The sequence below is a fragment of the Atta colombica genome, unplaced genomic scaffold (genome assembly GCF_001594045.1).
Source record: "Atta colombica isolate Treedump-2 unplaced genomic scaffold, Acol1.0 scaffold198, whole genome shotgun sequence".
Lineage (NCBI taxonomy): Eukaryota > Metazoa > Arthropoda > Insecta > Hymenoptera > Formicidae > Atta > Atta colombica.
In genome coordinates, this window is record NW_017259291.1 from 5,525,592 (window position 1) to 5,537,175 (window position 11,584).

At 38.1% G+C, this 11,584-nt stretch overlaps 1 protein-coding gene across 2 annotated transcripts in view; it reads left to right on the forward strand.

Moving 5' to 3' along the window:
* Positions 1 to 5,079: 5,079 nt before the first annotated feature.
* LOC108687038 overlaps positions 5,080 to 11,584 on the forward strand; it is a 17,573-nt gene continuing 11,068 nt past the window's right edge. For both annotated transcript variants that reach the window (XM_018192630.1, XM_018192631.1), the window contains exons 1-2: positions 5,080 to 6,326; positions 7,589 to 7,755. In XM_018192630.1, coding sequence (XP_018048119.1) covers positions 6,237 to 6,326; positions 7,589 to 7,755 — 257 coding nt within the window. In that variant the 5' untranslated portion in view covers positions 5,080 to 6,236. The remainder of the gene's footprint in view (positions 6,327 to 7,588; positions 7,756 to 11,584) is intronic.

An 11,584-nucleotide genomic window follows, 5' to 3' on the forward strand; every position in this document is an offset into this window, starting at 1 on the left:
ACGCGCGCGCGCGCATCATGTACAGAAGAGATCTTCGGTTTTCATTATTAGAACGAGAAATGGAAATAGAACGGTAATGACGTAATACAGAGATGGATATGCGTACATACATCGTACCCAGCGAGAAATAAGATAACTGTGAGATATGTCAGAGAATATCTTCGTCATGTCACTTATCCACCGCATGTTAATGACACTTCCTGAAACTACAAATACTGTTACAGTGTCATCGCAATGAAATAGCATAATGCAATCCGCCGTCGGTTATGTACATCTGTCATCACACGTAATCTGCAAAATACCGATACTCACATATGACTTCAGAATTGTAATAATAATGATTACACTGAGGGCACGTCTCTGCGACAAATCCACCTCCCGTTTAAATTTCCTTTGATTATTCGTCTCTCAACACAAGTCTCTCTCGCGATTATCGCGGAACGTTCGATATCTCGGGGGTCACTCGAAGATCTTATTATTATACATTTTTATTATTATACATTTTTACGCGTGTCGCGAATATATATGTAAATCCACGGTGTTCGTGTATAATAAACCACTAGAATATAAACGCGGAGAGTGCAATGTGCTATAATATTCTAGGAAAGGGGTTGCACTCTCCTTGGAAAACTTCTCTAGGAAAAAAAGAACTGAGCTCTTTGCGCAATGTACGCCCCGCGATAAGCCAGCGACATAAAACTGAAATTTACGGGTCTATAATTCTCTGTGAGAGAAAGTGAGAGGCCGAAGAGGCGCGTCGCGTTTGTAATCCGTTTAAAGTCGGCTCGCGACACTGTGCCAGCTCGTTCGCCACAGAAACTAACGATTTCTCTACGACAGGATTGTTAAAAAGGCAGTTAGGAGTTGTCACGAACATGCTGGTTGCGGTAGATAAACCTAAAGTGTCTCCACCGTAACCGCTGCAGGTAGCTAGAGAAAGAGGAAAACAAAGAAGAAAATACAATTATTGTGCCACGATAGGAAATCAAATGCCCCATGAAATCTTTACTTGTACAGACGTTGCAGTTACTTCGTATCAGAAAATAAATAGGCCTCGTCATTCTAATAACTAATCCTATCTCCAAAGGGAAATCATTGGGTATCCCTAGTGCATTATCCACGGCCATTCGAGAGAATCCCTGTTCTTATACATCGTTCTCGGATAGTTCTTTCATGGGATGCCTCAGCAAATTGAATCGTCCGATGATCGTACCTAGGTTAGGAAGTAGTTTGAGAAGGCGCTATCGATCGTACTGAGAACCATCGTATTCGGAGCGGAATAACTCGCCTGAGTACGATTCTAAGAAAGTTTGAAATTTTGCACGAAATTTCGATCGCTCTTATTTCTTTAAGAATACGACGTATTGCGCAGCCAGCTAAGAAATTTCGATCGAACTTTGAAAATAGTTTCCGTCGTTTTTGACTATTTTACGATCGTCTGTCCTTACCGTCGCGCCTTCGCCATGCCATTGTACACCACGTCGCACTTTGTCTGAGAATTGCCTCGTTAGTGTCGGTCATAGTCCAGCAAAATCCCTTCATCCGCTTTTCTCGCGCGAGGTCGCGAATACGTGTATCACATATACAAACTATATGTCGGACTCGCCCTCGAAAATGTGTGCGAATATAAGTCTTAGCGGAAAATTTACGAGGAAGGCAGCCGTCTGTCTCGCAAGCATTTAATTTTCAACGTCAGGTATCCCGGCGGCCGAGCCTTAAATTTAATTTCTTAAGGTAATCGATGGTTCGGGCACACCCTACGATCTGTCACACGGAGGAACGAAAGAAAAGAGACAGGATCCAGCGAGGGTGGAAGCATCGTGGCAAGGAAAAAGTGCAAGACGAAGGAGAACAAAAAAGGAAAAGAAGACGAGAGTGAATAAAAAGTAAAGTTACGTCAGACGGTCGGTGTCGTAAACAGAATAGATATTTCTTTGTATAGATATATTGAGATAAATACGTCATCAAACGTACTTTATACATTTTTAAATTTATAATATCAAATTATACCCAATTTGAGTTATTTTTACTTTTCTGTAAGTCTCGTCACTCCGCTTCTTTAATATTTTGTTAATTTAATTAAAATAATAAAGTTAAATAATTTAAATTGAGAAAATATATTGAATTTGACTCTAATTTAATTTACTATTTACTAAATGCATACATTAAATAAAAGTTATTTACTTTGAAACTAACTGAAGAAATGGATTAATTTAAATCTTGACACATGAAGAAGTAAAAATAATAAAATGTTATTTAACTCTCAAGGAATTAGGTTGTCATTGCTCCTTTGATATTTAACAGTGTAGAACAGTATATTTTTTTAAAAGAATTATTATGTATACATCTCCCTCTCTCTCTCTCTCTCTCTCTCGCTCTCTCTCTCTCTCTCTCTCTCTCTCTCTTTCTCTCTCAGAAAGTGCAAGCAGTCACGTAACCAAAATAAAACGAAGAAAGTTACAAATGAAGTAATGATGCAGACTAGAAGTAATTACAGCTAAAAATAAAATGACACGAGGCGAAGATAAACCCGAGCATTGGACGCCGACATAAAAAATGAAAGAGTATTTTATAATTAATTAGTTTGGAAAGAAGGATAATGTTTACATACATTTCAGATTTAAACGATTCGATAAAATGAAACTTGAGAATGAGATTTATATCTTGATGGCATCGAGTCTCAATTATCGGTAGCAGAAATGATCTACATGTAGCACGACATAATAGTATATGTAAGTCGTTTGAGCGATGAGACATTCTTTCAAACTTTTAAATGATAATGGAAATATTCTCGGAAGGTACTTTCTCAGAGAGAAAACAAAAAAGTAGATATAGTATGAAAGGAGAGAATGCTAGACAAAGAAGCGGGAAAGCGGTTTAGCAAACAGGATCGGTTAACAATAACTCGACGAGCAAGTTTTCATCGACTCCGTCGCGCGATCATCTATTTCCGACCGAGAAAAAACAAGAAATGTAATATCTCGCTGCGACATTTTTAATATTTCGCATCAATGTAAGTTTAATTCGACGTTAATGAGATCCAACAATTCCAGCCCGATCGAATACTTGACGGAAAGAGCGCCAATCGCGTTATTGCCAACGAGATGACTTCGATGCATAACTGCGTCCTGATTGTTGTCAATTTGTATAATTATACAATATGAATGTACTGTCGTGTGCACATGCCTATAATTTACAGAACGTGTGTTGTACGCCGTCGAATGCAGCGCGCATAGATGCAAGCTGATGCGTGACATTAATAGAGTTGCAACTCAATTGTCATTTTGCACAAAAGTCCATGGGTATGTTGTCACATGTATAAATTTGTCTGCGCGAATGTTATGTTTACAAACCTTTTTCATCGTAATACTGTGTAATTTAAAACAATATTATTATATCATATCTACAAATCTATAACAAGATAAAGACATTAATGTAACTTTCAATTTGCGTATTCCTAATTAGATTTTATCGATTCCTATCGACTAGTCTTTCAAACATAATCCCGTTCAAAATTAAATTTTCCTTCAGCATACAGAAGCCAAGCAGAAGCTGGGAGAAATAACAGAGAGGCAAATTTGAAAAACTTTACGGTCTTCATACGTAGAAAAGTCGCCACGCGCTACGGAAATTATGCGAATCCTTGAAATTTGTCGGTTCTAAAACTTTAAAGGATAATAATATCGCGTCGGAAGTTTGTCGGAGGCGAACATTGATTGTCGGCGGCACGTGCGGTATGAATAACGAAAGTATCGTCGATGTACAACGTCGTCGAGTTGCAACGATGTCAATTAATGCATCGAAATTACGTTACATCGGTATAGCTTTTACCGAGTCTCGAACGTCTCAGTGCAAAGTGGTTCGGTGAAACGCAGCACGGGCGCATCGTCGAAACAGAATTGTATATGTTTCTCGGCTAAAAGTGCATTGCGGCCGTAATGCATATGATGGAGTGTGTTAAAACGAAGGCAACTTTCCTTATGCAACCCTATGTATATATACTATTCTGTATTATTTTAACGCAATTATTTCTCGGTAAAGTAATGTTCAGTTCAAAACAATTTATTCCAAGATCTTCCCTCGATGCCATCTCTTTATTCGTTTAATAGAAATAATATAAACCATCGAGACAAAATTATAAAATGAGTATTTACTCGTCATGCTTTGATTGCGCGTAATTTGTAAAATAATTAAATATATCGAAAAAAATTTCTTTTTCACAAATTAGAAATTAGTAGAACAAAATTGAAACAGGTTCGTTAGTGGTGGTTTCATAAAAATGATCAAAGTGGAAATCGTAAAATAAAATTTTTATAAAACTATTTCCGGAAAAATCGATTATATTAATCAGAAAACTGATAATACCTTTCATAACTCGATGAATATGCATAATTTACATTAATTATCAAAGATTAAAAGCAATCAATATACTATTTGAGAAAGTAATAAATAATATTTCATGTTGCCAGAGAAATACTATATTTGTAAAAATATCAATTCTTTTTAATAAAATTTTTTTAATTAGAAATAATAAAAATATATTTTTTCACATTTGAAAAAAAAAGATAGAGAGAGAGAGAGAGAGAGAGAGAGAGAGAGAGAGAGAGAGAGAGAAAGAAAGAGTCATTGTTAAAGTAAATTTATCAAATTGGAAACGTCATTGAAAATTATATCAGTTCAAAACAGAACAGACGTTCCTATAATTTTCTGATTTTCAAATCCAATTATCTCGAAAACAAAGCTTCGTTTAAAAAAGTTTTGCTCCATTTTTTTTTGTTCTGCTTTAGAATCACTCTGGTTATCCCGCTAATAATTATCTCGGCTTGGTAGTTAACTTCGCTCGTAGAATGCAATCGCGGTAGGTACGGCCAAAGTGGCACACGAGAGTAAATAAGAAAATCACGTTGTTTCACAGCAACGTTATCAAATATAGAGGCGACAAATTGCCTATTTTTATAAGAGTTGCGAAACAGCGCGGTGGGAAATAGTCGCAGTGGAGCGTCGTAGCGCGAGCCAGGCATGCGCTTTCGTCGCAGGGTGGCGCGCGGCAGTGAAAGAGCTCGAGGGCGAAACCCACGTTTCAGTCTGTCGCGTGTATTGCTACAGTTCGTATAGTGTGCCGCTCTCCACCACCATAGTGCTCTCACCGGTGCCTCTCAGATCAGTCAGATCTCGGACGAGGAGGATAAACTCCGATGATGTCGTGATGCCGTGAGAGGAGCGCACGCGAGAGTCACGCGTACATTTCGTGACCAGGGAGGACCGGGGCGGTGGTGGTGCGCTCTGATCCCACGCGATCATCCCGCTGAGGGGGCGAGATGACGTCTCGACGGAGCGCCGCGCGACCTCGTCGCTCGTCGCGGATCGCCGCTTCTCGCGCGTAAACCCAAATTCCACTCGTGAAATTCCCGACCCGACCGCCCGCGACGTCGATATCGGATCTCGTCCGAGATCGTCCCCCTAGGCACCAAATTTTCACTCTGTGAGACCCTGTCTCCGTCAAACGACGAGATAGAGTAAAGATACGCGATACGGTCGCCCGACTTGAGAAACTCTAGTTTGTACATAGCTAAAACTCGTCCCGCGAGACAGCTTCCGCCGAAGAGAAACTTTCTTATGCGCTAATTCAGAGAGAGAGGGAGAGAGAGAGAGAGAGAGAGAGAGAGAGAGAGAGAGAGAGAAAGAGAAAGTTCCAAGATTGGAATTTAAATTCTTACGAGAGAAGAAAAATCGTCATTAACCCCGTCTGGCGCGAATCGAAGGATGCACGTGATCCTATTTAACGCTACATTCAATTAGAATATGTCGCGTCAGTCTTTAAAAAGCAAACGAGGGGAAAAGGTCGAGCACGCTGCAGCGACTACACCGCTCCGGTGGCGGCCGAGAGATGACTATACCGGTGGCGAGAGAGAGAGAACGATAAGCCTATTATCAGCCAGCTTTAAGTGAAGCGGGATTGATCGTGTAAAAATAACCGGCGCGCGGCACAAAAAAAAGAGGATCACGTGGCGGGAATGCGCGCAAGGTGCACTTTGCGGCGGCGACTATATCAGTGCGCGGTACGCGATCGTCAAGAAGACCGTCCGTGAAACCCCGTGGGTGACTTCCGGTTCGGGAAGGGAGTTCCGCGTGAGCCGCGTGCCTCGCTCGCCGCTCCGGAAATGCTCGCGGGGATCGTCTTATTGTTAGTGTCGGGTGATGACGATTGGCGAGCGAATTGTCCGTAACAAGATTAGATGATGACGGATTCCCCGACACCATCGACCAGCAGACATCACGACGACAAATGCGACAAACCCGAGAGATCTGATAAAACGGTGTTACTGGTGAGAGAATCTAGACTCACGCGAATCGCAAACAGTCCCGGACGACTATGAAATTACCTTTCTCAAGTCGATATAACTTTAACGAGCTTTCGTTGTAATCCACTTGCGACCATTTTTCACGTCATCGTAACAAGATCTTTAATCTGATAGCAGCTTCCTTGATTCATTTTTTAAAAGTCCTTTTTGCTGCCGCTCCATTACTTTTCCATTACTTTTCACTTTTTACAGAATACACATGCAAATCATTGATGCTAAGGTACTGTGAAATCCTCACAGAATAATAATGCGTAGAATATGACGATTTGTTCTCTCTAAAATCTTTAGAGTGGAATCTAATTCTAAAGAATGATAAAAGTTGGTATTCATAATCCGTTCTTAATTAATTTTAATACTTTTAATACTAAGTAATGTCTTTTATGCTAATACGGCTCTCTGACTATTTCCTAAGACTTGTATTTAAGGTTTTAAATATAAAATCCGACTACAAATACAAGTCAAAAAGAGATAATTGAGCCCCAATCTTGAAAAAGGGTGGCTCAATTTTTAAGAGTGAGATTTCACTTTTTAGAATGACACTTAGAGTTACACTATTATATCTATAGTGTCAAATTTAACTTATCGCGAATCGCCACTGCTTCTACTAAATATATCGTTATTTTTTACCAAAAGGATAATTAAATTTGACACTATATTGTATCAATTTGACACTATAATAATAATTAAATTAATTAAATTAATAAATTGATACTGTATAACGATATATTTAGTAGGAGCAGTGGTGACTTACGTTAAGTTAAATTTGACACTATAGATTTAACAGTGTAGATTCCATTTCAAAAATTTCGGAGAGTACAGGTAATTATGAGATGAGGAATGATTTATAGCGCAGTGTTATTTTTTAATTTTCGAGAGCTCCGCATACCTCTCTTGGGACTATTACGTCGTTAGTAATTATTCGCGACGCAATCGATTCGTAAATTATCGATGATACAGGCCATTATCTGTCACTGTCAATTATTTAATAATGGCTCGACCAAATGTCGAATTATGTGACGAGGCGTTATGCAAACATATCATTTTCGATATTTGGACAGGCGTGTGGACGAGAAATTGTTCAACGAGAGAAATATAATAATAGCGAAAGTGCAGGCGAGAGAAACGTTTATTGCTACGTTGAAGCGCGCGTATATCTGGCATTTCCGCCACGTCGTATAGGATAATCGATGGAGCTTGATCATAGTTTCATTTTTCGTGCGTTTCAGCAAATCCAGGACATAAACAGTCAAGTAGCGCAGTTCCGAGATTTACTTATTAATATCGGACAGCCGCGCGACTGTCCGGAGCTGCGCGAAAAAATACGGAAGCTGCGTCGCAACTGCGTGGAGGCTTGCAAGAGTACAGCTCAATTAGTCCTGCCGCATGTGCAAAGGTGAGTTTAAATCTAAAGACCTTAGCTCGCAAAGATTTCCTCAAAGATCTCTGGGGTGGGAATTTTAATATTTAAACGCTTAATAGTAAAAATTATATTGGATAATGCTTGTTTTTATTAATTGGAGTTTTGATAGATCAGAAAGTGAAGTACAAATCAGACTTATTATAGTTACACTTATTAAAGTCATCGTTCTAATCGAGATAATCAAGTATTTAATTAAGATAATTAGAATTCTAATTGATATGATATATGATCAAAATTTATTTTGTATGTATTTCTTGTTGGCACAATCAAAACATTTTTCTCAGTGTATTATCCTGCACTTTATTCGAATTTTTTTTCAAGAACGTATCGATGTTTGTTAGTGCAATCTAGGTGACAAACATGAAGATTTCCCAAAAGATCTTATAGAAATCTAAATGCATAATAATAGAAACTATATTGGAAAACAATTCTTGTTGCGTTAATTGGAATTGTGATGGATCAAACACTTGTAGTTAAATGTATCAAACATTTTAGCCAAAATGACCAGAAATTCAATTATCATAATTAGATTCTGATTGATATTATTATATAATTTGTTCGTACTTCTCATTGGCGTAACTTAACCAAAATTTTTCTCGGTGTAATATCCTGCATTTTGTTCGAATTTCTTCGAAAACAATCTACGGACTACGATACGTTAATGTATGTTTAAAGACAAATTTAAATCGCAGAAGTTTCTTCAAAAATTCTCGTGGAAATTAAAAAATCCGAAGGTATAACAGTAAAAATTGCACTGGAAAATATTCTTGTTGCATTAATTGAAATTCTGATATAGATTGAATCAGAAAAATATTAGACATTTCTAGTTAAATTCATCAAACATTCTAGTCGAGATGACCAGAAATTCAATTACAATAATTACAAATCTGATCGATATAAATATTCATTTGTACTTCTTATTGGTCAATTAAAACATTTTTCTCAGTAATATCCTATTAGATTAGTAGGATAGTGTAATATCCTACTAATTTTATTCAAATTTTTCTTCGAAAACAATTTATGTTCTATGATACATTAATGCAATTTAAAGACAATCCCAAATCACAGAGATTTTCTCAAAGTTCTCTGTGGAAGTTTAAAAATCCAAAGACATAAAAACCACACAGAACAAATATTCTCGTTATATTAATTGAAATTCTGATAGATTCAATCAGAAAAGTACAAATTAGATATTTCTAATTAAATCCATTTAATTATTCTAGTCGAAATGACTAGAAATTCAATTACAATAACTAAAATTCTGATTGATATGATCATTCATTTTGTTTGAAAGTACTTCTTGTTGTTGCAATCAAAATATTTTTCTCAATAGAATATTCTGTTTTATTTGAATTATTCTTCGAGAACAATATCTACTATACGTTAAAGCATGTACTTACAGTTCAGTTCGATATTTGTAGTTTAGTACTAATATATAGGTATAGATGTATACGAACGCAGAGTACATTATTCTAAGTTGCCTTTAAACTATTCGTGCTCGATCAGTTAAGCTATTCGGCAGACAAACTACTCATCTCACAATGGTGTAACGAGAAAGTGCTCTTGATCGTTTTCTTCGCGGCTCCTTCCGCGTATTTTCGTAAAGGCTGAGACTCTATTTCAGCAACTTTCTGGCAATGGTAACGAAGACAGTCTTTACTCTATGTGATGGTTGTGCAGAAGCGACGTTTCTTTGCGCGATAAAGGAAAGGAGCGAATGTAAACCGCGGAATTAACGAGGACGTCGCATATAGGACAAGATTCCATCATCCTAAACTCTGGATACAAGTTGGTTCACAACGATGACAGCAACCGAGAGAGAGAGAGAGAGAACTTTTTCGCGATTTCTTACATTGCTTCCGTCAGTCCCTCGTACGTTTTGCACAATGCAGGTCACAGAGAAACGACGGACGACGACCGAACGTTCGAAGAATCATGGTCGTGAGAAAAACGTCATGTGCCGTCGCCGCTGCCGAGCACTTCCAATAACTTTCATTCCTTAAGTTTGCTGGGCGCGCCAGGTAGTGCTCTTTATCACTAGTTTACGTAAGATTTCTTCCGGCTGAGACACTCACGATTGACTTTGCAATTCACTTCTTGACAAAAAGAAGTTCTAACAAAAATCTAATAAAGCGTACTTTCATAACGCAATTTTAATCAATTGATTTAATCACTTTGTTTACTCGCCGTACGACTTTATTATGATTACGTATATTTAGTATTTTCAATTCAACGATGTGCTTATCATTTAATAATACAACGCGAAACAATATAATAATAAAACATATTTTGAAATACACATATACATACGCAGAAAGAAAAAAAAAGATTTATCGACGTAACAGTATATTTTATGTTACTGCGGAAAATATTGTTAGTTACCATTCAGGTCATAAAAAAGATTTATCGAGAATACTGAAAATGTGCTGTTTACTGAAAATGATTCGGCTGAATCTGCCGAATCTGGATCTACAAATTACTTCATTATTATTAATAACAAATTATTTCATTACGAAATGTATTTCAAAGATAAACGGTTTCACTTTAACAGAACATTCATGCGAGAGATCTTGCAAACACACAAAACAAGTCCCACTGCAATATCGAATAATTGGTCATGGTAGAGAAGTTTGATTGCTTCCGCATCGAATATGCGATAGTTGCAGTTTTGCCAGAGCAGGTGGAAGTCTCCTTTCTCTTTGCGTTAAGCTCAAGCTCGTTGGAAATTAGAAAACATGTTTTCGAACTACCCGTCCATCTTAATTTTAGGCATTACCGCGACGACATGGTCGCGAAAGAAAATAACTGACAGAAATGCTGACAACCATGATGACGTACATAACGCGGAGATTATTTACATAAAGTCAAATATACGTTTATAACATGTTATATGTTCGTATTATATGTTGGAGTAAAGCTGTGCTTCCGTCGATCTCGCTTGATCCAGGTCGCCATAGCGCTCGCTTGCGGAAAGTTTTCCACTCCCGAGAGCCGGAGCTTACCTGACCGATCAAATATTAATGCCGGAGGATTATTGCCTCCAGTTGCGTTTGTTTGTTACTTGCACATAGCGACCGTTACTCCCGCATGAGAATGCGGCAAAAGTTTGACGTATAGTATGCGCGGCGAAATACAATTATCGCCAGAATTAAACCGTCGACCCCGTCGACTCGAGATCGTGGCGCTCCGATTCGCTCTTGAAATTCTCCTGGACTCGAGTGACAACTAGACAGACGTCGGCTATTGCCAAGCCACCAAATAACATTGAATGGACGAATGGCCGATAAAATGAAAACAGTGCTTGAAAGCGTAATAATTCTCGAGCGTGTACGTTTTCCATGTAAAATGAAAAATGGTGAAAATTGCATGAAACATGGGAGACAAAGCAAGAATTTGAAATAAAACGGGAAGAGAATTTCATAGAATTCCGAAAAAGTCGAGATGACACGCGACACATGAGCGTTGTCCTTGCCACGGAACAATCTCTTGTCAATAATTTAATCGCCGCAACCGGAGGTGTACTGTACAATTTTGAATATCCATATTTCAGCGTGTGGGAGAGTTACCAGGCCGCTTTTGCAATTCGAAAAGCCGGGATTTCTCGTAATTCCTAGATTAACGTAGGCGTACCCGGTGGGCTGGTTGTTGATCACAAAAAAAAGCGAATAAAATGTTGGTGTGTATTTTGCATAATCGATGCACGGGCTGGTTGCATGTTTCGCAGCGATATGGCGCACGAAATGTCCGCGCGAGGACATAAATCGAGCGAACGTATGTATGTGTATATATATATATATATATA